The following is a 25,569-nucleotide window of genomic DNA, read 5'->3' on the forward strand; positions in this document are numbered from 1 at the left end:
TCCTTTAAAACAAAATAAATAAAAAATACAATTGGATGATGTCATATAGCTAAAAAAAAGTGGAATTTAGAGACAAGAAATTGAGGCGAGAAAAAAAAGTAAAAGTGGGAGCTTAAAGTTTGTAATTTGGGCCTTTCATATAAGATGCGAAACTTGTCTGGTGGTTTTGAAATGAGTTGTGTGATGGGTCCATGGGTTGTATCCCACAATAAGTTTGAGGATAGGACAAATAACAAAAAGGCACGTTTGATAGATGGCATGACTAAACAATAACTTTTATTTATGCCGTCTTTTTCACCTAGCACCAAAGATGCACTTTTAAATGTCTAATCCAATACTTAGTATGAATTTCAACAAACTAGGAACCATAAAAATAAATTGGTTTATTTCCCTTTTCATTTAAGATTTTGTATAAACAAAATAGTCAAGGCAATGCCTAAACAACCAGACACGTGCTTCATGCAACAAGGAAATTTTACAGAACCCTGTAGTTAGGAATTATGATATTGGCATGTTCACCTTAATGTTCACAATCGACGACACGACATCTCCATGCACCCAGTTACGTTAAGGAGATTCTAACAAATCCTTAGTGTTTTTATATTCAAAGATATGATCAACTGATTCAATTAAATTATTATATACTATTTATAAGCATAAATTATTGATAAAAATGTAATAAACGTAAGTAAATAAGTCGTTGATTCAATTTAACAAACAATGAACAACTTAAGAAAAGGATGCTGTATCCTTGGTTAAAACATTACTCATTTGGCTCAAATGCCCAAAATTATTCCAGGTAAATTTTTGTAGTGTTTTGTTACCAGGGGGGAGGGGGCAGATGTATATCAAAAGCTTATCATATATCAATGCTTGATTTTAAAAAAATAAACTATAACTTTTCAGTTTACGAAACCTAAATCTCAAATTATAGGAAGCACTAAGGTTTAATTGTAAAAAATAATATTATTAATGCTATAGGTTGTATCTGCTGGCATAAATGCTATTCCCAGGGCAGTACTTTCCCACACACTGCCATATACGGAAAGAGAGGAAAACATAGATAATGATTATAACAATAACAGAACAGATTTAAATTAACCCAGCAACAGCAACAGCTTAGTTTAACTAATTAACACATAATTCCATTCTGACCCAAAACTTGAACTCCATTCATAATGGCAGTAACTATTACCGAAGTATTCCCAAGGGCGTATTCTTAGTCCTATCCTATCCCAATTAGTTTCTTCATAAATATTTATATAAAAACGTAAAATGAAATAATTTATTTCTTAAGTTAAAATCAGCTTGTTAGAACTTAAATGAAATAATAAGTCATTTAGCTTCCCTAAAAAATTGATTTTAACTTGGCCTAAATTAATTTTAGTTTATGAAAAAAGATTATTCTATTTTCTTTCTTATTTACTTCTATAAATGTCTATGGAAATATATTTTGAAACAGAACTTTTCAAAAATCCTAGAATATGAAATAAATAAATAAAGGAGCATTGGGGCATTTGCTACCGCTTTCTGGGGGAGGGGGGTCATTCCTCCTTTTTCCGTGTACTCATCATTATTTGATTGAGTTTCAGAGTTATGCTTCCATTTAGTGGTGGTTGGAGATGACAGTCTTCCCTTGTAATATCTCTACAAACATTCCCTTCTTTATTACCATGAAAGCTTCTCAGCATACAGTCCAATCCCCTGGTTTTGACCCCTCACTGAAACAGAACCAGGAAATTAACACAACTCCTCAGCCATAACCACACAAAGCACACGAAAACAGAACCAACGTACTCACAAAAATCCATCTCCGTATTGTACCAACAATTAAACCTATGATGGAAAATAAACAGCATCACATGCAAGCTCCACATCAAAACACATGAAATATGCACAACCCCATCCTACCTGTTTAACACACCATCCTGTCCCGTCCGAAAACGGATATCCGAACCAAATAAAATGATCTGAAGAAAACCTAAACCTCATAGCAGAGACTCAACTAAAATAGACCGCTGCTGTGTTTATCTGCACACTACCAAGTCCTCCCATTGTGAGCCACAATCAACCTCACCAACCATCTTAAATACAATTATTTTCAGGAAACACACCATTTGCAGTCAAATTAATCAGAAAAGAACACCATCAACCTCTACAAAAAGACAACCCTCAGAAATCAACCTCCATTGTGACATTGTCACCATTCCTAACTGTAACAACCCAGACATAAACCACAACCATGAATGACTATCCTGCCAACATCAAAAACCATCCCCAGTTGTAGTCGAGCCCCTAGCAGATCCACTGTGACACTACCCACACTCATGCTCGTGAGTGTCACTCAACCTTGGTAAACTATTGTGAGTCAACCAACAGAAAAACTAATTACATCCATTCAGTAGGATGGAGTGAAAATTTTGTGAAAGAATGGGATAAAATTTCAATTGACCGTACCGAATGGGAATTTTGTGAAAGAATGGGATAAAATTTCAGTTGTCATTTCCCAAAAATAAATAATGACATAACCCATTAACCTCTATCTAGTTCAAAGGTCCTAGATTGGCCAAAGGGTTAGCCTGTAACTACAATAATATGGTCATCTAAGAAAGAATTGAATATGGTTTTGCAGCTGCTTTTTGTCAGGGGATAGTTTACTTTGATGATGATCAACGATCGTTATACTAAAGCTCTTCACATTCGTGAAAGAAAATTATAGATGGCCAAAATAATTGGTGGCATATAAAATGCAAAGCAAGAAGATGAACATTGTGCAGGAATTTATATATGGTAAATCACTAGCATGTGAACAACTCAAATTTTTAGAGAAAATTTTGAAACAGTAGCACATTCAGGTAAAAAATGACAGACATGGCTAGCAACCCAGCCCCTGTAGATAAACAGGAATATACACAATGCAACAAAGCTAAGATGGAGAAAAACTCACACATGTTGAGCCAGTTATGTATGACACAACAACTGTTATGTCATCAAGCTTCCCACCATAATAATTGAACCCAGCCTCTTGAGCGGCAGCAGAAAAAGGTGACTGCCTATTCCTGTCCAGTGCCCTCTGACGAGCCAGTGCTGCTATCTTCTGAGCAGTTACTTGGGGTTCTAGTCCAGCTCTAACTGCATTCAAAACAACTTCAGCTACCTCATCGTTGTACAGATTGTCAAACAATCCATCTGTTCCAGCAACGACAACATCTCCTGGTGCAACAGATATTGTAAATACCTGGATATGTGATTGTGATGGGTGTGTTAGTCTGTTTGTTTTCCAGAAATATATACATATATATATATATGAACTTATTTTGAAATACACAAACTTAATATGCTACGTGGCTTCCTAGGGAAAAATTCTAGGGCGTTGACTGTGCCAAGACCCAAATAATACTCTGCTCGACAATTTCAGATTGATATTTAAAAGGAAAGAGAGGAAACTGGAGCAAATAAAAAATTGATCTGCAAATCTGATATGAGCCCAGCAACCATGGACCCAACTGCAGCATGAACGGATGGTTCCTACGATGGATGTTAATACAAGGACAAAGCATAGTACCAATAGTCCCTTTGGATGGGAGGACTTCGTGCACTAAAGATTTCACAATCTATCACAGATTCTTCGCAATGAACTGCCAAACTGCTATAGGATAACAATTAAAGTATGTTATTTCCTTTATGATTCTGTTTAGCCTTTTCCTTATATATGGATGTATAAGTATAATGCACCTTTATGAATAGACAAGAAGCATTATTCAGAAATCATTATTTCCTAATTCCTTGGGAGGTGACGTTCCTAGCCTCCAATTCTGGAACATTTTCTGTTCTCATTTCAATTGGTCCTTTCATTGGGAGGACTTTGTGCACTAAAGATTTCACAATCTATCACAGATTCTTCGAAATGAACTGCCAAACTGCTATAGGATAACAATTAAAGTATGTTATTTCCTTTATGATTCTGTTTAGCCTTTTCCTTATATATGGATGTATAAGTATAATGCACCTTTATGAATAGACAAGAAGCATTATTCAGAAATCATTATTTCCTAATTCCTTGGGAGGTGACGTTCCTAACCTCCAATTCTGGAACATTTTCTGTTCTCATTTCAATTGGTCCTTTCATTGGCATCCATAATGACTGCCCTAACCAGATACATGCTCAAACTCAGGTTGAGGCGCTGGCTTGTATTGGGGAAGCTGTTGCAAAACTTACCCAGAACCAAATTACCCTTGCAAGTGATCAGAGCCACCTCCACTCCAAACTTTATGAGGTCATCAGTCATGTTTCTAACATAGAAACCTACTCTAAGCTGTTTACTTCTACCACCAGCTCTTACCCTCACGGTCCTTGTTGTCTGTTGAATTGAAGCTTGATGTTTCCCATTTTGATGGACCTGATGACATGCCTTCACCCATTTTTACCACAACTTGAACCCATTTTTCAGCCTTTCACTCCTTACCCCTACCAAGAACTACTAACCACCACATTCACCTTTTTCTTAGTGTTGTTGCCGCAATAAATGTTTGATCATACCTTATCCACGTTTGTAGAAGCAAGAAATCAAACATCAAATTGGTGATTTCATCTGTGATGGCTTGATTCAACCAATCAAAGTCCATTCTCTTTTACAATGTTACTAGTTCACAAAAAGGATGGGACAACGTGAGTATGCATGGACAACTTGGACATTGCTTCAAGGTTCACAAAAGTTGACCTTGCTCAAGGGTTTCACCAAATTCACATGGCCCCCGATGACATTCCAAAAATTGTATTTTGTACTTACAAAAGTGAAGGAGAAAGCTAGGATCACAGGTGTGAAGGAAGCACGGGAATTGTGACTCAGCCTCAGGTATGGGAAACATGGACAAATCTAAGCCATTGATCTAGATCTAAATTTTAAAATATAAATTTTCCCTCCTTTTCTTGTTTAAATTTTGTTCAAACTTAAAGCCTCTAGATCCTACATTTACATAACATTAGATTGTCATTTAGGAGAAGGTCTTGGGCTATAAATAATCATCTCATCTCTTTGTAGAATAACTTTTAAATATATGAGAATTGAGAGAGATATCCTAGAGCACTTCTAGACTTCTTTGAAAGAAGAGAGTCATCTACTTCCTTGAGTCTTATCTTGGATCATAGGATCAAGTGACAATTCAATTCAACACTCATCTTGAACAAGTGGTGTGGCTTCCTCCATCCCATAAGCTTCTCTCTTCCATTCTTTTCTCTTATTCATCCTCTTTGTTAAATTGAAAATATTTTATCTTCTTCAAGTTTTGTTCTCCTTCTATCTCCATTCAATAAAAGCAAGGTAAGCACAATGTTGTTGTCGATGCTCTTTCTCACGTGCATGACTCTGAAATGGACTCTAGTTAGTAGGTTTCTCTCCATTCTACAATTTTAGTTCTTAGAAAATTTAAAGCAATGACGACCTACTTCAAACGCATATTGTTCCCTCAAACAATAGGTCTCTCTTTCACGCTCGTCACTGTAATTATAAAATTGTTGATGGCTTGTTACTTTTTAAAGGTAGTGTTTGGCTTCCTAACAGTTGTTCTTTCATTCCCTTGCTATTGACTAAATTTCATGCTTCTCCCTTGGGTGGCCATATGGGAATTACAAAGGCTCTTAGCTAACCCTACCAATTTCTTTTGGCATGGAATGAAGTAGGACGACATCCAAATCATCACTAACTATTCAATTTTCCAACAAACAAAGTACAACACCAAGACCCCTAGTTTATTGCAACCTAGAACTCTTGTTATTACCCTCTGGGAGGTTTGTCCTTTTAGATTTCATAACCAGACTTCCACCACCTTCAAGTTCCACCATTATATTAGTTGTTGTTAATCATTTTCCAGAAGGGCAACATTTTGGTCATCTCCCTACACATTTAACTGACAACAAAGTTTCTCTCATCTTCATTGATATGGTTTACAAACTTCATAGGTTCCCAAGAAGCCTTATATCGGGACCCTTTCTTTATCAACACTTTTGGCAAAAACTTTTAAAGTTGAGTGGTACCAAGCTCCACATGAGTACAACCTATCACCTTCAGAGTGATGGCAAGATTGGGGTTCTTAATAGAGTTCTTGAGTTGTATCTTTGTCCTTGTGCCCATGGTCAACCTTCTCAGCGGCCCAAATTTCTCAACCTTGCAGAATGGTGTTGTAACAACACCTCCCATTTTGCTACAAGGATCACCCCTTTCAAAGCCACCTTTTGGGAAATCTCCTCCCACCATTCCCATCTACTTTTCAGGCTCCTCCCATATTAAAGTTGTTGACTCCTTTCTTCATAAGAAGATTTGCTTGCCTCTCTTACTTGCAAATTGCATAAGGCTTAGAAAACTACGAAAGGCCTATGTTGATTATCATTGTCATCATGTCTCTTACAAGATTGGTGACAGTGTATAAGTAAAATTGTACCCTTACCATTAAGTTTCTATTTTGGGCTCCCCCTATCAAAAGTTGAGCAAATGCTTGTATAACCCTTTTGAGATCATGAAAGTTGTTAGTCATGTTGCTTGTCATTTGGCTTGGCATGAATCCACCAAGATTCATCCGGTTTTCCACTACCTATCAAAAGTTGAGCAAATGCTTGTATAGCCCTTTTGAGATCATGAAAGTTGTTGGTCATGTTCCTTGTGGTTTGCTTAGCTTGAATCAGTCAAGATCCATCTGGTTTTCCACTACTCAAATTACATCATAGACCCATTCCCACTACTAAGGACCTTTCTCCTATCTTCTCCAGTCTTGAGTTAATTACCCAAGCACTTTTCATTTTGAATTCTAAATAGGAAAAAACTTGTTACCTTCCCTGTCCCAAACTTTTGGTCCAATGGGCAAGACTCCCTCCTAAAGACACCACTTGGGAGGATTGGGCTGACTTGACTGCCACCTACCACCTTGAGGACAAGGTAATTTTCGAAGAGCCAGGGGTGATAAGAGTCCAGCAACCATGGACCCAACTGCAGCATTAACGGATGGGCTGATGTTGGATATTAATAAAAGGCCCAAGCGTAGTACCAAACCACCCTCTGCATGGGACGATTTCATGCACTAAAGATTTCACAATCTATTAAGGATTCTTAGTAATGAGCTATCAAATTGCTATAGGATTATTTCCTTTACCATTGTGTTATGACTCTGTGTTACTTTCCTTATCTATGGATGTATAATTCACCTTTATGAATAGACAAGAAACATTATTCAGAAATCATTCTTCTCTAAATTCCTTGGGAGGTGACATTCCCAACCTTCAATTCAGTAACATTTTCTGATCTCATATCAAAATCATCTTACATGTGCTTAATATACAAAAGGGAATATTGAAAATGAGCTAAACTTTCATTTTCACTCCTCTCTCCCTGACCTTTCTTTAGTTAAAATAAATAAAAACCCTCTGTTTATTATTACCTTTGCCAATAAAAACCCCAAGTTTTACGAAATCAACCTTGAAAATATGATTACGATATGAAGAAAATTTCAAATGCCAGTCTTTCAGTTGGTTCCTATATTAATCACAAGAGTTTGGAGGAAAGTTCTGAAAACTCTGTTTCATGGCACCAGAATCATAATGTCAGAAACAGTAAGACTTGGACTATACTGTCTCAACAAGTCCCTGGCATGCATGCTATCAGAAACAGGCAAGAAGGTACAGCCTCAACAAATAAGAGCCTAATTTTGAAATTTCCATATTGCTAATGTTAATGCCTTTAGAACTAAATCATGTGTGAAATTAGCGACAACTTACCTCACCAGAGCTGGGTAGATCACATCCATCGCCACTCTCCAGTTGATACGTAAAATTGAAGTCATGCTGTTGAACAGGGGACTTGAAAATGGTGCATCCATCTCTAATCACAATGAACCCACTGTCACCCAAATTAATGGCATGCAGTCCCTGGACCAATAAACCATACCTAGTAAGCAAATCAATCATTTGATTTACTCTGACACTTCCTTTTAGACTTAAAAAAGCAAGTTACCCAGATTTTGCTGGCTGTGAACTATTGGGCTTCAGTATGATGCACACTAAAACATCAATAACTTGGGGCTTAGGAGCAGGTTATACAAGAGTTAAAGATATTTGTGTATGTGTTCATGTCTGAACTGTATATTAACATGAGTATAGTCGAGAAAAATGACACCAAATTCATGAAAAACAAGATGGAAAAATTTGAGCACGCTTTAATTTTCCCCCAATGCCATTTAGATATTGATTTCAAAGGAACCTAACAGTAGATACATGCTAAACTCATCACTTTCACATAACAGTAAGTCTGATTCTGGACGTAGACAAGAATCTGTTTTAATGTACAAGAGTTTATATCAGACATCGTATGACATAAAAATACAGATGTTAGGGAGATGGATAATCTAATGTAATGTTGACAAAGTCAACAAGGTGAAAAAAAACAAATATTTAATATATAGCATTAAAAATACTATAAAGAAGCCCAGACACCTCTAGTGCTGTCCAATGGAAAAGGAAGAAAACCATTCATGTGACAAAATACAGATGTTGGGGAGATGCATAATCTAATCTAATGTTGATAACGTCAACAAGGTGAAAAAAACAAATATTTAATATATAGCATAAAAATGCAATGAAAAAAGTCTGCACACATCTGGTTCTGTCCAATAGAAAAGGAAGAAAACTACTTTGATAGTAAAAAATTTAAATAAAAATAATATTATACCGTATCAGTAAGAGCAATGATACAAGCTGTTGATGAACCCTTGGCCTTTGTACAAGAGTGAGCCTTCTCTAAAACACTGGCGGGATCAACAGGACCTTTTGGTCCCTCTTCAATTGCTCTAACAGAATGGGACATGAGTTCTTGAGCAAACAGTCCAGCATTAACACCAACATCTGCCCAGCCACCAACACCATCTGCAACACCAATTGTTTGTTCCTCTACACAAATGAAATGTGCATCCTCTCCACCATAGTCCTCCTTATCCGGATGTGGTAGGTAACATGACCCCGAAAACAACTTCAACCTCTCGACACCAAAATTTGTTCTGAAAAAACATCATTATTCAACATGTCTACCTTGTACTCGTGGGAAAGATAAATTAAAAGAGTAAACCTCCTCTTCAATCTTGATACTAAATGTGTGGGTAGGCAATTGTAGTAGTACTTAACTCTGGTAAAAAAATTACTTCACTTCTGTACAGTGAAAACGTTATTCACACTAATACCTTCTCATAAACTAACGCAAATAATGTTTTACCATCATTCAACAAAGTCATAAATTAAAATAACTTGAGCAAATGATTAAAATAAGGGTTATCTCTAAAATAAAAGCATCATGTTTAACTCTTATTCTAGTTCCTAGGAGGGTAACCATCGGCCATTTTAGTACAAGATGTTCATTATAATAAAATAAATAAATCATTCATTTTTACCATCATTATACATAAAAAATAGGGTAAAATATATTTGAATTGAAGTCTCTGAAGTTTCGATCTAAAGTTGGTTTTAATCTCCATACGTTAAATAACGTTTCTGGTCCTCGCTCAACTCCATAAGAGGGACAAAATGCACAAATTGTAAAAAATCCAGGAACCAAACTACTTCTAATATTTATAACCGTGTGTTTGGTTGGTTCCCATTCTACACCACTAGATTCACGTCAAGTTCGAAGCTACAGAGAGAGTAGCTTTCATTTTTTTTCCATTTGAAGGGTAGATGTAAGTGTAGTGAGACAGTGACTAAAACCAAAAATTAAGGAAACTACAACACATCTCACCCTAAAAGTAACATGTAAATTCAGAAAAGAAAACAAGGGTTTATAGAGAAACACGTACTGGTCGAATGAAAATGTGGAGGAGGCAAGGTGTTGAACATGAGGCGTTGTCTCGGCGGAGCAGCAAGGAAAGGAGGAGTGCTTGGTTCCGACAAGGAGCGAGCTCGGACTCCAACTCCTCCAAGTTGCATCGGAGGTGGAGCACCCGAAGTTCAAGAGACTGTTCAAGGGTTGCAATCTTGTGAGATTGACGGTAGCTCGCAAAGCGGTGCGGCGCGTCCTGTCCCGGAAGCGAACGCCGGAGGGCTTGGCGGCGACTTCGTCGAAGTAGACGTCTCCGAGAAGAACAGCATTGGAAGCGGAAGCTGCCATGGAATGCGGAGAATGAAAAACGTGAACCTGAGATGGGAGAAGAGCGAGAAGCACCAAGATAGAGGAGATTGTCTCGGTTCCGCTAGAGCCTCACAAACTTGCGATGGGAGATTGAATGAGACAAAACTCCGTCTTCTATTCCAATGCTTGCCCTCTTTATCGCTACGTCTCTGTGGATTCTTTTTCAATTCAAATTTGAATATTTTATTTTCATTTATTTATTTATTTTGTATCTGCGTTAAAATTCTAACTGCTCTTAAACAATGAACACAGTTCGATATCACACCCAAAAATTTTAATACACTTCGATAAAATTAAGGTTTAATCAGTTGCGTCTTGATTTGTTTGAGATTTTTTTTTAATTATTTCATCTAGATCTTTGATTTTTATAAGTTTCGTATTTGATTCTCTTGATTAATTTATAAAATTAAAATAATAACTAGTGGGAATTTTACTAAGTTTAAAAACTCGATTTTAAAAGTATAGAATATCAAAAATTTGATTTTAATTTTTTAGTTTAAAGCAAAATTTCTCAAATTGTAAGAACCGGCTGTTGTATCAGACTGAAAGTTAATTTTAGAAAAGTTAAATAAGAAATTATATTTGAAATGTTATTTGAAGTAAATTAGCACAACAACTCTCATAATCTTTTATATTTGAATAGGAAATTTAAGAAAGGTAGTTTATTAAGATGTTAGGATTATTTTTTTAGATTAAAAGTGCTTGATAAGTAGTTGTAAATATGAAAGAATATAATTGTACATATGAAAAAAAATTAAGTAATCTTTAAAATATGAAAATAATTTCTCTTATTATCCATAGTATCATTGGACCACATTTTGAAATCTTTCGAAATTATCTTTACTAAGTTATTGTGAGATTATGGGACGATTATTGAGGGGATGTGAGGTCATGGAACGATCACTAAGGGATTGTGAGGTCATGGGCCGATCCAATTAATATATTATAACAGTCCGATCGAGGAAATTAATGACGATACCTGCAAAATCTTCATAAAAAATAAAGTGCAAATTTGACGAATGTGGGATTACGAGAATTTATGAAGGAATTAAGTCATAAAAGAGAACCGTTATAAAGAAGGACATGGGAAAAATTTTCTATAAAAAAGAAAGGAAACTGAACAGGAAAAGAGATCAGAAAAATTAAAAACTACGGTTTCTGAATACATTTTATAGTTTTATCTATAAATCTTCACCAAACCATAACCCCATTTTCTAAAGTCTTGATTTCTTCTAGTTATATTTCTATTATCGTCTAGTAAATTTGCTAGAATATAAAAATATTATCCTTTTCTCCAAATCAAACGTTATATCAAAAATTAATAATAATATTTTATAATATAAATGTTGTACTTGAAGAGTAGACTAAGTATAGATGAAGATTACTTGATGATAATATTTGAAGATGAAAAATTGAAAAATGTTTTACTTTTAAGTTCTTAGCTTTCATACGAGATATGTTGTGAGTCTTTTGTACAAGTATTAATAAAGTTTTTAATTTAAAATCTATACTAAAATCGATTTTTAAAAAATCTTTTTGTTAGCGTAAAAATATGAGAAAGTTTTTAAAAAAATTGTTCATTGATTAAGTCTTTAATAACTAATTCAACTATTTATGTGGATTAAGAGAAGGATAATCAATTATTCATTCTATTAACTAATTAAATCAAAGAATATATTTAAATATTTTTAATGTTCTAAAAGAAGAATACCATATTGAACTCTTATATAATTGATTAACTTCTCTTTTTCTATTAACTGCAGAGCCAAAATAATAATTGACTAATATATCTGATAATCAATTAAAATAAGAAGCATTGCAACAGTTTTTCAAATTTTAGTATAATCTATTAAATATGTTTGAAATTTCTCTAAATCAATGTTTTCTAAACTTTATAAATAAAGTATTACTTTCATTTATTTATAATAAATACTATTGAAAAACATAAATTCTTTTGAAATTATGTGAGCTATTTTCATTTGTCAAAAATGCTTTTAATTTTTTTAGAATAAAAAATATTATGTCGTGCTGATTGTATCAACCTTATCATTTGTTTATGTGATTTTTTTTACATTCTTTCCTTTTCTTTGTTTATGTAACTTTGGGTGTTCAAGAGTTGAACAATTTTGAGTGTGTTGAAGAGTTTAATTAACTTTTATTTGTTATATTGTGTCTATAATTGTAATTTTGAGTGTTTTTACAAACTTTAAAGATAGTGAAATTCAATTACTTTAAAATTAGGTGTAGGAGGATAATTTATGATTTAAATCAATATAAATTTTTTTTGCAATATTTATCTTCTTTTGTTTTTTATTATTTTGTTAACCAAATTTTTATATCAATACTGATTTCTAAATTATTTATATTCCATTTCTCAAATTGTATCAATTTAAAAAAAAACTTGAATAAAGAAAATTTATTTTCAAAAATTTAGTTCTTCAATAATAATTTTTTTATTCACATTCAAATGTTTTCCCTTTTCTCAGTTAGGAAAACAATCATCATGCCACGAGAGCAATAGGTCATATAGAAGAAAACAAATTGATCACAATGTGTGCGATTTCTTGGAGATTTGATCATTGTAAAGTGTAAGGAATGCAGAGCAAGTGGCATGAAAATAATTGATGAAAGACCGTTGCTACTTCAGACTTCCTTTATTTTGAAAGGATTGTTGAGAGCTTTACTTAATTATCTAAATCACATATTTTTTGAAAAATCAAAATCACCACAAAATTTAAACTAGAGGAATCAAAATTCAATTTAATTCAATGGTTTTACCTCTTAACTTAATCACGATGACTTTTTTTTTTAAAAAAATTTCCTTTTTTTTCAAAAGTAAAAAGAATCTTCTTTTTATTTTTCAATATTTTGTGGCCACGTCAAATAAAACAAGGTTAGGTTAGGAACGTAAAGGATTTTGATATTGTATATATGAGACAATGGAAAAATAACAAGAGTATATACACTGGACTAGGACCATTTTCAGCATTAATTGTTGTAAGTTTTAACTACTCATTCATTCAAATTTTTTTATAATAAAATAAAATAAATAAAATATTGTAATAAAATAATAATTTATGAAGTATGTAAGAGAGAAATGAAAGGATCAACCTATTATTACTTTATAAAATAAAGGTTAACCTTATTTTTCTTGCATCAAATTTTAAATTTCAAATTTCAATAATGAGATATTGAAAATGAATTTCTATTTTAATTTTAAAATTATAGAAAAATAATAAAAGTGATAAGAAGTAAAAAATTGTACTAAAATTTATGTCAATGAAACACACTTATTTTCTTGCAATTTTTTAAAAAAAAAACATTCGTTTTCTGTTTCAGCATATTAAACGGGAGTCCAACATTTCGTTTCTTTCACACTGGACTACAATCAAAAAAGAGGTGCTCTATTAGACATCAAGTTGGGCTAAGCTCCTCCGTTCAAATGTTAGGCAAAGATCTAAGGGCTATTTCTTCGTGTACATCCATAGTTTTTCCTTACATTTTTATAAATTAGATAAAAAGATAATTTTATCATTAAAAATATATTATAAAATTTGAATGTTATTTTTAATAAAAAATATTATCATCTGAAATATTCTTTTTAAAAGAAAATACATTACAAATTATACCGAAATATATTTTAAATTTTATGATCTAAAATGTATTTATTTTAATTTACACATCCTATAAAATTCATAAGATATTTTGAAAAATTCTTTCAAATTTTACAATTTGAAATGATTTTTTTCTTAAAAATAATACATTTGAATTATAAAATATCAAAGATATTTTCAAATTCAGAAATGCCTTTTAAATTATATAATTGAAGTTTTTTCATAAAATTAAAAAAAAATCAATAAAATAAAAAATATTTAAAAAAAATATGGAGTGCAAGAAGAAGTTAGGAAGAAGAAAATAACATTCTGATGTAAGACAGTTAATTGTACTTGATTTAAAATTATTATTTGTTTATGATTTTAATAACTTTAACATAATTTAAAAAATAAATAACATTGAATTATGTATAAAGTGGTCCAACTTAATACTATGAAAGCTTTTATTTTAAAAAATATATAAAATGTAATGTATAGATCATATAAGTAATTTTTTAATTGACGTAGACATTTGATACTATATAGATCTTATATAAAAATTAACATATATTTTCTACATTGCTTATAAATATAATAGATGTAATTTTTTTTATACTAGCTACTAATCTGTATTTTTTTTCTTCATTTCCTCTTTGAATCCTAAGTTAGGAACTTTTGTAATTTCTTTCCTATTAACTTTTCCATCCCTATCTTGTCTCCTCTTACGGTCACCATTAGATGTCAACATCTTCTCTTGCAAGCGCGTTGCAATTAATTAATATTCTCCTATTATATTTAAAGTTTCACTTTAATAATATATACAATATAGTTAATAAAAATAATTACCAAAATTGAATTCCAAATTAATAGAAGAATAACACTTATTATAATTTTTAACCATATACAAAGGAACGCTAGAATTATTTTTGAAGTTTACATTAAAACATTAATTCTCACTAGTATTGTATGAACCATTAACTACAAAACAATGGGGGCATGGATGAAAACCAACCTCGTTACAATAAATCGAAAGTAGAAGAACACTATACTAATGAGAGTTTCCTGATTTATGCCAACGGCTACGGATCAAAGCTTTCAACGGCAAAATTCAAATTTGATCAAAACTGTGGAGGCCCAAGATGTCGAAACCAAGATGATATATCTTCAAAAGTGTCACTGTCACTTTGCAAACAACCATAATTCACAACTACCCCTCCTTCAGAGCACAGCAAGCATATTGTAACTTGTGCCACTAATTGGAATTTGCCACCTTTCCGTTTTCAAAGACAGTAAATACAGTCATTTCACTCAAATCAAAAGGGGGGCAAAACACAGCCCAAAAAGTTCCCCATTTGCGCACTATTTCTTGCATTGCTCCATATGTGCATGCTCTATCATACTACTGATACTCCTGTGCATTGCTGCTACCAAACATTCTACACAAAGACAACATTTAACTCTACAGTCATACATAACTTTTTGCTCTGATAAAGGCAGTTCTTGCACCAAAATCTCAAGAGCTCCTCCTTCCAGTATCTTTGCCAGAAAACTCCCCATTACCAAAGGTTGCTGCTGCAGCAGCAGCAGTAACATCCAAACCACCACCAATAGATGTGATGAGGGCAGATAAGCCTCCACCAGCAGCCATCCCCAATCCTAGAAAATCAAGAGTTGTGTGTTTAGGACCAAACATTGAGGGTGTCCCCATCATCAATTCGTTCAGTCCAGAATCACCATCACATGGAAGACTAAGTCCAAGAGCAGCAGGAACCGAGCCACTCTCAGATTCTAACTGAGGCTGACCCCATTGCAGGCCATTTTGCTGGCCTGATGAAGTTGAAGCTGAAGATGACGACACAATGCCAAAGCCGCGAAGCAGAGAGGCATTTGTGGCCGCAGCACCCATTTGAGCAGCTTTCTGCAGCAATGCTGTGGCTGACATGGCTGGTTGTGGAGGCGAGGCATACTGCCGGTGCTCCTGCCCTCCTGTTGCAAATATTGGTGAGGCATTACTGGTGGAGAGGCAAAGAGATATGGCCTCAGATGAAGAGGGAGCTGAGATGTCTGCATGATGATCTGGAGGCCCCATGGCTCTAACTAAGTCACTGAATGCTGGTGTTTGAGATTGTTGAGTCCCAGTTGATGTTGAAGAAGCAAACAAACTTGCAAACATACTACTACTGTTACTATTACTAGTAGCACCACCATTGCTTGTTGAGCAGTTGTTACTGCTGTTGCTGCCACAGCTCCCACTTGTAGCAGTAAGAGCTTGTGGCTCCTCAGTGACTTGTGGGAGATTATTTTCTGGCAACTCTGAAACGCCAGAAACAAAAAATAAAGAAAAGGAAAACAACAACAACATTATTATAATGAACTATTATTAATTAAATAGTAGAACACGCACAGAGTAGGAAAGTTAATGTCTTTCTTTTTAAGTTAGATTCTCAGAAGAAAAGAACAAAATAATAGTTTTTCCTCTACTAAAACGCACTCCACCCTCCTTTCCCTCCATCCCCAAAAAACAAACAAATCTTTTCCTCTTTTTAGCTTTGTATCTTTGAACACCACTTGTTATCAATTGCACGATTCAGATCCCAGTCCCAATGAACACCTTTTCAAGTTCTTTATTTCCATTTCCGCCCATGGAATCTCAGATTACTTCCCTGTTCCATCCTTTTTTATCACACCACAAGTCACACCAAAAAACAATATCAGACAAAAAATCTACTAACCTTCAGGCTCACATTCGCTAACGAAAACAAAAAAACATAACTTTGATTTTGTTGACTAGTTTTACCACATCACACGCGACAAAACCAAAAACAGCGCATGTTTTTGCCAAATACGGAATTAATCATCCAATCTACCTGGGTTCTGCGTCTGCCCACCAGAAGATATGGCACTGTTTGACTGCGCAGGGCTGGTGGCTGTAGCCGCCGCCACCTCCGGCGGCGGTGAGTCGGTTAAGACCTTTGAATCATTTTCCTCATTAGCCTTGGTAACATCAGTGTGAGATCTCATACTCTCCTTTGCCAACGCATCGCAAAACGCTCTATGAGTAATGAAGCTATCCCTCCTTCAAATCCCAACCACCAAACAGAGCCTTTACAAAGAGAATCCAAAATCGAGAGAGAGAGAGAGAGAGAGAGAGAGAGTAAAAAAAGAACCTGGAGAAAACGGTTCCGCAATCGCACTTATACTCTCTATTGCCGCAGACTTTGGAGTGCGCTTTCCAATCCGACTGAACGGCGTATTTCTTGGAGCATTTGTCGCATTTCCACTTCTTCTCACAGTGCTTCCTGCAGAAGTGCTTCTTGATCCCCGTCAAGTCCCCCAAGGCTCTAGAAGGGTCGTGGTGCACGCACGCTGGTTCGGGACACACGTACACTCTCTTCCTTACCTCCTTGGTGGACCTCTGCCTCAGCTTCCACGGCAAGTTGTGACCTCTCCGATGAAGCTGCAGATTCTGGTCCCTCTGAAATCCTTTGTTGCATATCTCGCACACGAACCGGTTCGTCGCCAACAGCGTCTTCGGCGACAAAGCAATCACCTCTGCCTCAGGATCTGACAAAAACAAATTAAATTAAATAAAATATTTGATCTCGTTGTTTAGAAGTTGTGATTTGATTGAGGTTAGTACCTGGCATGCCAGGGAGGTTTCGTTTTCTCTTGGGAGTGGGTTTTGTTTGATTGCCAGAGGAAGAGATGCTTGCTTCCCCTGACGCTGTGGAAACGTTGTCCAAATCAACCGTCATGGGAACCTCACTCTATTCACCAACTTCTATGATGGATCAAGTTTTGGTTTGGTTTGGTTTCTCATTAGGGTTTCTTTCTATTCTGCTACTACTCACTACTCTAATATCCACCGGTCAACCTCCACAGTTTTTTTTTTATATATATTTATTTATTTAACCTCGTTTCTCCCATTTACCTTCACCACCTACCTACACCTCCAATAATGCCACCAAAATTAACCTTAAAACGGAACAAAAAACCAAGTCCTGGAAACACTTTTCAGTTTTCACACTTGTATTCATTTTTCCGTTTTTCTTTATTTATTCCTCAAGTTAACTTGGTAGTATTTCCAAAGTGAGAAAAGAGTTTAATTATATATGCATGCCCTTGTGTTATGTTAGGACGGTGAAGAAAGGAACATAGAGAGAGAAAAAGAAAGATTTTTTTGTACAAGTTCTCATCGTGCGTTCCTCCACTTGTGGAAGCAAATGGTTAGAACTTGGAAGAATCCAGACACACTGTTGAGAGAGTGAAGGGAGTGTTTTACTCCCACGTTTGTCGTTTGGTGCTTTGAGTCTGCGTAGTTTGAATCCGTATTCTGTAGCAACCGACAGGGACAAGGAGACAGAGCACTGGCGAAACGATGAATATTGGTAACAAAACAAAACAATTTCTCAAAGAAATACAAAGTCAAAGAACCCATGATGGCTTTCCTGTGCTTTGCGCCGCTCTGGATTTGCCACGTTTCCTTTTGCTTCTAATTATTACATTTCTTTTATTATATTCAGAGTGAGTACGGTGAAGCAGAATGCGTGGTACACGGTTGAGTTATCTCTTTTCACCGTTAGATATACTAAAGAAAAAGAGTTAATGATTCAGATTAAAAAAAACTAAAATACTTCATTCCTCTAAAATATAAACTCACTGCCCCCTCTTTAGTTAAGTTTATGTTTTTGGGAATACTAAGATTGATTTTGAATAGGAATAGATAAGTTTGAGAAGTTGATACTCATTTATACCAAATTAGTTTTGCTTTAGAGAAGAATTGAAACACAAATCTTTGAAAAGTTTTGTTCTTATTCTTCTCCCACAATTTATTTTATGTTGTGTATGACAAGTATAATTACGTTATGATATAATATTTACTTCCGTAAACGATAGAATATTGTGAAGATGATAAATTTAATACTTCAACTAATAACTTTCAAAGGAAAAAATAGTATTAAAATTCTTTTTTAATGGAGAAAATGTTGGTCAAGTGATGAGTTTGATGTTCAAATAACAAATTATTTGCAGCAAGGAATATCTTATTGATGAAGGACATCCCAACCCTCTAAACAATACTTAGAAGAAAAAAAAGTTTTATCAAAATATTCTCTTTTAGAGATATCTCCTTCGTAAGTCTTAAAAATTGTATAAGTAGATAAATTTTTAATTTTAGTTATTAAGAAAATAATAATTATAAAATTATATGCAATTATTGTATGTAATATTTGACGATATTGTACCCAATTATATACAATTAATTTAATAATTATAGAATCTCATTATTAGTATTTTCTTCTTTACATAAGAGAAGAAACATCTTTTATCATTTTCTTATATGCTATTAGAGCACCGATCTTGGTGCCTGACAGTCTCTCCATTTTTATCCCCTAAATAAAAAAATCATGTCTAGCAAAGAAGACACAAGTAACGAGTCCGATAGAAACCTCGTACAACACTTCAATGCCGAACAAATTCAGCAATTGGCAAGGGCTATTTACTCGCTCAACAATAACGGTAAAAGTGACACGTTTGTTAGCTCTGCAGGTCTGCTTGCCCATAACTCCTTTTCTAATTCTGCTTTTACGAAACCATGGATTTTGGATAGTGGAGCAACCCATCACATTGCATCTGATTCACAATTTTTCACACACACTTCATCATCATTTATTTCAAATGTTAATCTGCCTAGAGGCTCAACTGCGCCCATCTCATCTACAGGCACAATTAAATTCAATGACAAAATCACTCTCAAAGATGTTCCTTCTTTTAATTTAAATCTCATGTCCATTAGTAAGATAACCAGTTCACTAAATTGTTGTGTCGTTTTTACTCCACATGGTTGTGTTTTACAGGACTTGGCTACGGGGAGGATGATTGGCTCGGGTAAACAACACGCAGGCTTATACTACATGTCCCCTCTTCCAAAGCAAGCCCACGCATCTCAAATATCGACCGATCCTGATTTATGGCATAAGCGCCTTGGACATCCTTCTCCAGCGTGTCTACAACTTGTATCTTCCCTACTACCTATCCCTATCAGTAAAAATCTCATTCCCATTCATAATCATTGTAGTATTTGTCCCAAAGCTAAACAGACAAGGCTACCCTTTCCTTTAAGCACAATAAAATCTAATTCTCCATTTAATCTATTGCATTGTGACATTTGGGGTCCTCATAAAACCCCAACTCATTTTGAAAAACGTTTTTTTCTCACTATAGTCGATGACTATACTAGATGTACTTGGTTATTTCTTATGAATCACAAATCTGAAACCCAACATCTCTTAGAGTCATTCATTACATTTGCACAAAATCAATTTCAGGCATCTATTAAAACCATCCGCGTTGACAACAGACAAGAATTTATTTCAATGTATGATTTTTTTCTCAAAAAAGTATTGAATGTCAACGCACTTGCATTTACACTCCTCAACAAAATGGATAGTAGAACGCAAACATAGACATGTTTTAAACACAGCACGAGCCCTCCTATTTCAGTCCAATTTACCATTAGAATTTTTGGGAGAATGCGTTTTAACCGCCACATATATCATTAATCGCTTGCCATCACCTTTACTAAAAAATAAATCACCTTTTGAGCTACTATATAATCAACCACCTTCACTTTCTCACCTAAAAACTTTTGGTTGCCTCTGTTACGCAACTGTTGTTTCACCTAAGCAAAAATTTGATCCGCGTGCCCCACAATGCATCTTCATTGGTTATCTTCACAGTCAAAAAGCATACAAATTATTTGATATAGATGCAGACACTTTTTTTACAAGTCGGGATGTCATCTTCCATGAAAGTGTTTTCCCATTCTGCCAACCGTCACAGACACAATCCTCACCTCCATTACAAGGTATTTTGCCCATTGACATTGACTTACCCACTCTTGTCCAACATTCACTCGATCAACCTTCTTCTCTTACTCATCACAATGCACCTGAACCTCCATCAAACCAACCTTTTTCTCCTAATCGTCACAATACACCTGAACCTCCATCAAACCAACTCTCTTCTCCTACTCGTCACAATGCACCTGAACCTCCATCAAACCAACCTTCTTCTCCTACTCATCATAATACACTTGAACCTCCAGTAGACCAACCTTCTTCTCCCATGCCAAGAAGTTTAGCACCCATTACCAAACCTTCTCCAACCGACCTTCCTGTTCGACGATCCAGTCGCACATCAACCCAACCTTCCTGGCTTCAAGACTACGTAACGGGATCCCAAGCCAATCATTCGACCACTGTCCAAGACCGACCGAATGGAACCAGGTATCCTATGCATCATTTTCTTTCTAATTCACGATTTTCTTCTACACATAGTGCATATCTTGCTAACATCACAGCCACCAAAGAACCTCACACTTATGCTCAAGCTATCCTTGATCCAAATTGGCAAAAAGCAATGGACGAAGAGCTTTCCGCCTTGCAGCTAAATCAAACGTGGACCTTGACATCGTTACCCGCTGGACAGAAACCCATCGGATGCAAATGGGTCTATAAAATAAAGTACAACTCAGATGGTAGCGTCGACAGATATAAGGTGCGCCTTGTCGCAAAGGGGTACACTCAGATTGAAGGTGTCGACTATTCTGAAACTTTTTCACCAACAGCAAAATTAACAACTTTGAGGTGTCTCCTCACCATTGCAGCAGCCAGAAATTGGTTTACTCACCAGCTAGATGTGCAAAATGCCTTCTTACATGACACATTGCATGAAATTATTTACATGGACTTGCCACCCGAACATCATCGACAGAGGGAGAACATTGTATGTCGACTCAACAAATCCCTTTATGGTCTCAAACAAGCATCTCGAACATGTTTTCAACATTTTCTGATTAAATTTGTAGGATTTCAACAGTCCAAGACAAATTACTCTCTATTCATAAGACAGAATAACTCATCATTTACTGTCCTTTTGATTTATGTGGATGATATTCTTCTGACAGGAAATGATTTGACAGAAATTCAGCGTGTTAAAGATTGTTTATTACAACAATTTCGCATTAAAGATCTTGGAGACCTAAAATATTTTCTAGGGATTGAATTTTCTCGTTCCAAAGCTGGTATTTACATGTCTCAAAGAAAATATGCGCTTGATATTTTGCAGGATACGGGACTCACAGGTGCTCGTCCAGACAAATTTCCAATGGAACAATACCTAAAACTCACACCAAACGATGGAGAGTTATTAAAGGATCCAGTCAAATACAGGCGACTCGTGGGACGACTGATATACCTCACGGTTACTCGGCCTGACATAGCATTTTCGGTTCGGACCCTAAGTCAATATATACAGGATCCACGGAAACCTCATTGGGATGCTGCAATTCGAGTCCTAAAGTACATCACAGGATCACCAGGACAAGGATTGTTATTGCCATCCGAAAACAATCTGACATTGACAGCTTATTGCGACTCAGACTAGGGAGGTTGTCAGACAACTCGGAGATCAGTATCTGGATATTGCATTTTTCTTGGTTCATCTATTATCTCGTGGAAGTCAAAAAAACAGACAAATGTATCAAGATCATCAGCGGAAGCAGAATACCGTGCAATGACCAATACTTGTTTGGAGATAGTTTGGTTGCGATATCTGTTGCAGGATTTAAAGGTGCCATGTAACTTGCCAGCTCAACTTTTTTGTGACAATCAAACGACATTACATATAGCAGCAAACCCAGTATTTCATGAACGCACAAAACACATTGAGATAGACTGCGACATTGTGCGAAAAAAATTACAAGCTGGGATAATCAGTCCTTCATATGTACCGACACAGTATTAGCTCGCAGATATTTTTACGAAGACATTGGGCAAGGAACGATTTTTGACGTTACGACACAAAGTTGGGGGTTCTTGATCTTCACCTACCAACTTGAGGGGAGTATTAAGGAAATAATAATTATAAAATTATATGCAATTATTGTATGCAATATTTGACGATATTGTACCCCATTATATGCAATTAATTTAATAATTATAGAATCTCATGATTAGTATCCTACCTAATTAGATTGTAATTTGGGAGAGAGAAACTCCATATATATTTCCTATACATGAGTGATGTAATATACACATAAGAAAATAAGAAACATCTTTTCTTCTTTACATCTTTTATCATTTTCTTATATCAGTCTTTAAATTTTGTATAAAAAAATTGGACCTTATATTTGAATTTTTAATATAGGATTTTGTAAGGTTTTAGAGAAATCAAGAGGATGTCTACATGGCGGACACAAGGCGCTACATGAGCTTTCAACATGATGTTTTCCTTTTTCATTCATTCATTTTTCACAAGGTGACTTTTCCTCTTCTGCATGGAGCACATGGAGCCCCTCATACTTGTATTCTCCTTTTCCTTTTATCACATGTCAACTTGTTAATGGAGAGTTTGTCAAAACATGGATTACCAAATGACAATCCACCAATAGATAGTTTTTAAGGTGCCACGTGTGATTCCATGAATGGAGAGTTTTTGAGAGTTCTAATAATCACTTTAATTCTATAAAATTATGTTTATTAACCTTTTATTTTTATTATTCATATATTGCTTTACTTCATTTAATTTTATGCTTCTATTGTGTAATTTAGGTTTAATAGACTTTTTGATCTCAATATTTATCGTGATTAGTTAACGTGATCCTTTAATATTTTTTTGTTTTGAATGTAGCTCTTATTTTTGTTAAAATGAATTAATATGTTCCTTTTTGTTAGTTTGGTGTTGACATCGTTAAGATGGTGATAATTTGACATATACACATAGACACATGATAAATAATTTAAAGCAATTGTACAATGACAAATGAAATTATGTTATCTTTATTCTTTGTATTTTGTATGTAGTTAAGTTACCTTTTCTCCATCTTCTCTTTCTCTTCCTACACACAAAGACTAAATTACCCTGCAATACATGTGATGATATTGTATGACAAAATTTCTTACATTGTTTTTTTATAAAAACCACAAACACACCTACACATCAAACATGTCACACAATTTCATAGTTACTATGCATGTTCACTATTTTTAGTTTTGTGTAGTTTAAACTCAATATATATATATATATATGCCCATATTAATGGGTTCATTCATTACAAACTATGGCCAACACTACTCACACGTCTTTATTAATCTACTAATAATTTAATATAACCTATGCAACAACATACACTACAAATAAAGGTTTAAAAATCTCATGCACGATGTATTACCATACTTAATAATAATTTAGGATGTATGGTTCAAGGTTGATAATGGTTCAAGTGATTAATGTTCTTATATTTTTAAAATTTCCATCTTGCCAACTTTTATCAATTTCAAATTAACTTTCATAAAGTCATATGAATTTAATCAATAATTACAGTTAAAATCCAATTAAATTTAATTATACTATTCAAATTAAAACAATAATTTTTTTCTCATTATTATAGTCCAAGAAGAATCAAATTAATTGTTGTAAGTGTGAATAAAAAGATACTCATATGTGGGTATTAGTGCTTGAGACCAAAGTTCCTAGAACACTGACCCTTTTTCGAGTGTGTAAGAAACTTGTTTCAGCACATGGGCCTTTTCAGTGTATGTAAGGGACTTGTCCCTAGGTCAAAATCCCTAAAGCACATGACTTTGCATGTGTAGAAGACTTATTAATCCCTGGGATTAGAATCCAAATAGCATCTGATCCTTAGCATGGAAGTTGTGATATGACGATGTGAGCACAAAGTCTCAATTTTGATTTAAAAAATAAAATCAATATGTGAGTCTCAATTTTAAGAAGAAAGAAAGAACGAGGAAAAGAGAAAGTATAAGAAGAATCAAATAGATCTTCAATTTAAAAATATATATAAATTCCAAACAAAATGGAACTGAAGAAACAAAGAGATGTTCACTTTATAAAAGTAGATTTAGAAAAAAAAAAACGAGAAACAGAAAATTCGAAGTTACGTTCGATTACAAAAAAGATAATTTTGATTAATTTTTTTGAAGTTTTAATTTAGAAAAAGAAGATATTGAAAGAGTTTCGATTTTAAAAATAAATAAATATTTGATTAAAAAATTTGAAAGTTAGTTTTAAAATTTGATGTGTACTTCAAATAAACAAAAAATAGAAGAGAATTTGATTAAAAAAATAGAAAGGGAGTTTCTTCCTACACCCCTACATTTTCTTCCTGCACCCCTGCAATTTTTAAAATTTCAAAACTAACATTGATCTTTTATTTGAAAAGGGCACCGTGGATGAGTTGTGTGGCCATGGTTCTTCTTCTTCGTTCATCGGTGACGTTGGTGGAGGTTGATTTCAACTGCTTGGAGTAAGGTGGAGATGTGGGTTGTGTTGTTGGAATGTTAATTGACTTTTAAAGGTAAGAACTGAGTTTTGTTGGAGAGGGTGGGTGGTTATAGAGTTTTTTAGGTTCCTAGAAAATGAGATCCGTGATTGTGCTACGGACGGATCAATCCGCAAGTGAAAATTTGATCTACAAAATGGTTGTTCCATAAGTGAAGTTTTTTTTTTTTTGATGAGGGGTGTTCTAAAAGCATTTTCTTGACTTATGGATTGGTGGATCTGAAAACATTTTTAACTTACGGATTAGGAAATCATAAGCTTTTTCGACTTATGGATTGAATGTGGTTTTTGACTTATGGATTGGTGGATCCGGAATGCATTGGTTTAGTGTTGTTGTTTTTGTTGTAGTTTTTAATAATTTGTTGGTAAAATGTTAATTTGTTGAAGTATGGACAGTATAGAAGGATTCAAATAAAGATTATATGACGAGGTTGATGTGTGGAAAGGTCTACATG

At 34.5% G+C, this 25,569-nt stretch overlaps 2 protein-coding genes across 2 annotated transcripts; both read right to left on the reverse strand.

Moving 5' to 3' along the window:
* Window positions 1–1,381: 1,381 nt before the first annotated feature.
* Window positions 1,382–10,410, reverse strand: LOC137808378 (probable protein phosphatase 2C 55). Its single transcript, XM_068609454.1, has 5 exons — window positions 9,829–10,410; window positions 8,715–9,039; window positions 7,766–7,915; window positions 2,948–3,238; window positions 1,382–1,721 (listed from the first exon to the last, which is right to left on the reverse strand). Exons 1-5 carry the CDS (start codon window positions 10,137–10,139, stop codon window positions 1,719–1,721), a joined length of 1,080 nt encoding a protein of 359 aa, XP_068465555.1. The 5' UTR covers window positions 10,140–10,410; the 3' UTR covers window positions 1,382–1,718.
* A 4,206-nt stretch (window positions 10,411–14,616) lies between these two features.
* On the reverse strand, window positions 14,617–18,237 carry LOC137808379 (zinc finger protein GAI-ASSOCIATED FACTOR 1-like). Its single transcript, XM_068609455.1, has 4 exons — window positions 17,394–18,237; window positions 16,921–17,317; window positions 16,621–16,829; window positions 14,617–16,066 (listed from the first exon to the last, which is right to left on the reverse strand). Exons 1-4 carry the CDS (start codon window positions 17,506–17,508, stop codon window positions 15,267–15,269), a joined length of 1,521 nt encoding a protein of 506 aa, XP_068465556.1. The 5' UTR covers window positions 17,509–18,237; the 3' UTR covers window positions 14,617–15,266.
* Window positions 18,238–25,569: the final 7,332 nt, after the last annotated feature.

This window comes from Phaseolus vulgaris, chromosome 3 (assembly GCF_000499845.2).
Source record: "Phaseolus vulgaris cultivar G19833 chromosome 3, P. vulgaris v2.0, whole genome shotgun sequence".
In the NCBI taxonomy this organism is placed as follows: Eukaryota; Viridiplantae; Streptophyta; class Magnoliopsida; order Fabales; family Fabaceae; genus Phaseolus; species Phaseolus vulgaris.

What these genes read in the sequence shown, in the direction of transcription:
- LOC137808378 (XM_068609454.1), bottom strand. Translation starts at nt 10,139, where the DNA reads ATGGCAGCTTCCGCTTCCAATGCTGTTCTTCTCGGAGACGTCTACTTC. An exon ending in TCCACATTTTCATTCGACCA is followed by an intron (nt 9,040 to 9,828) that starts GTACGTGTTTCT and finishes ATGTTTTTTCAG; the next exon opens with AACAAATTTTGGTGTCGAGA. An exon ending in TCATTGCTCTTACTGATACG is followed by an intron (nt 7,916 to 8,714) that starts GTATAATATTAT and finishes TTATTGGTCCAG; the next exon opens with GGACTGCATGCCATTAATTT.
- LOC137808379 (XM_068609455.1), bottom strand. Translation starts at nt 17,508, where the DNA reads ATGACGGTTGATTTGGACAACGTTTCCACAGCGTCAGGGGAAGCAAGC. An exon ending in AAACCTCCCTGGCATGCCAG is followed by an intron (nt 17,318 to 17,393) that starts GTACTAACCTCA and finishes TGTTTTTGTCAG; the next exon opens with ATCCTGAGGCAGAGGTGATT. An exon ending in TGCGGAACCGTTTTCTCCAG is followed by an intron (nt 16,830 to 16,920) that starts GTTCTTTTTTTA and finishes TGGGATTTGAAG; the next exon opens with GAGGGATAGCTTCATTACTC.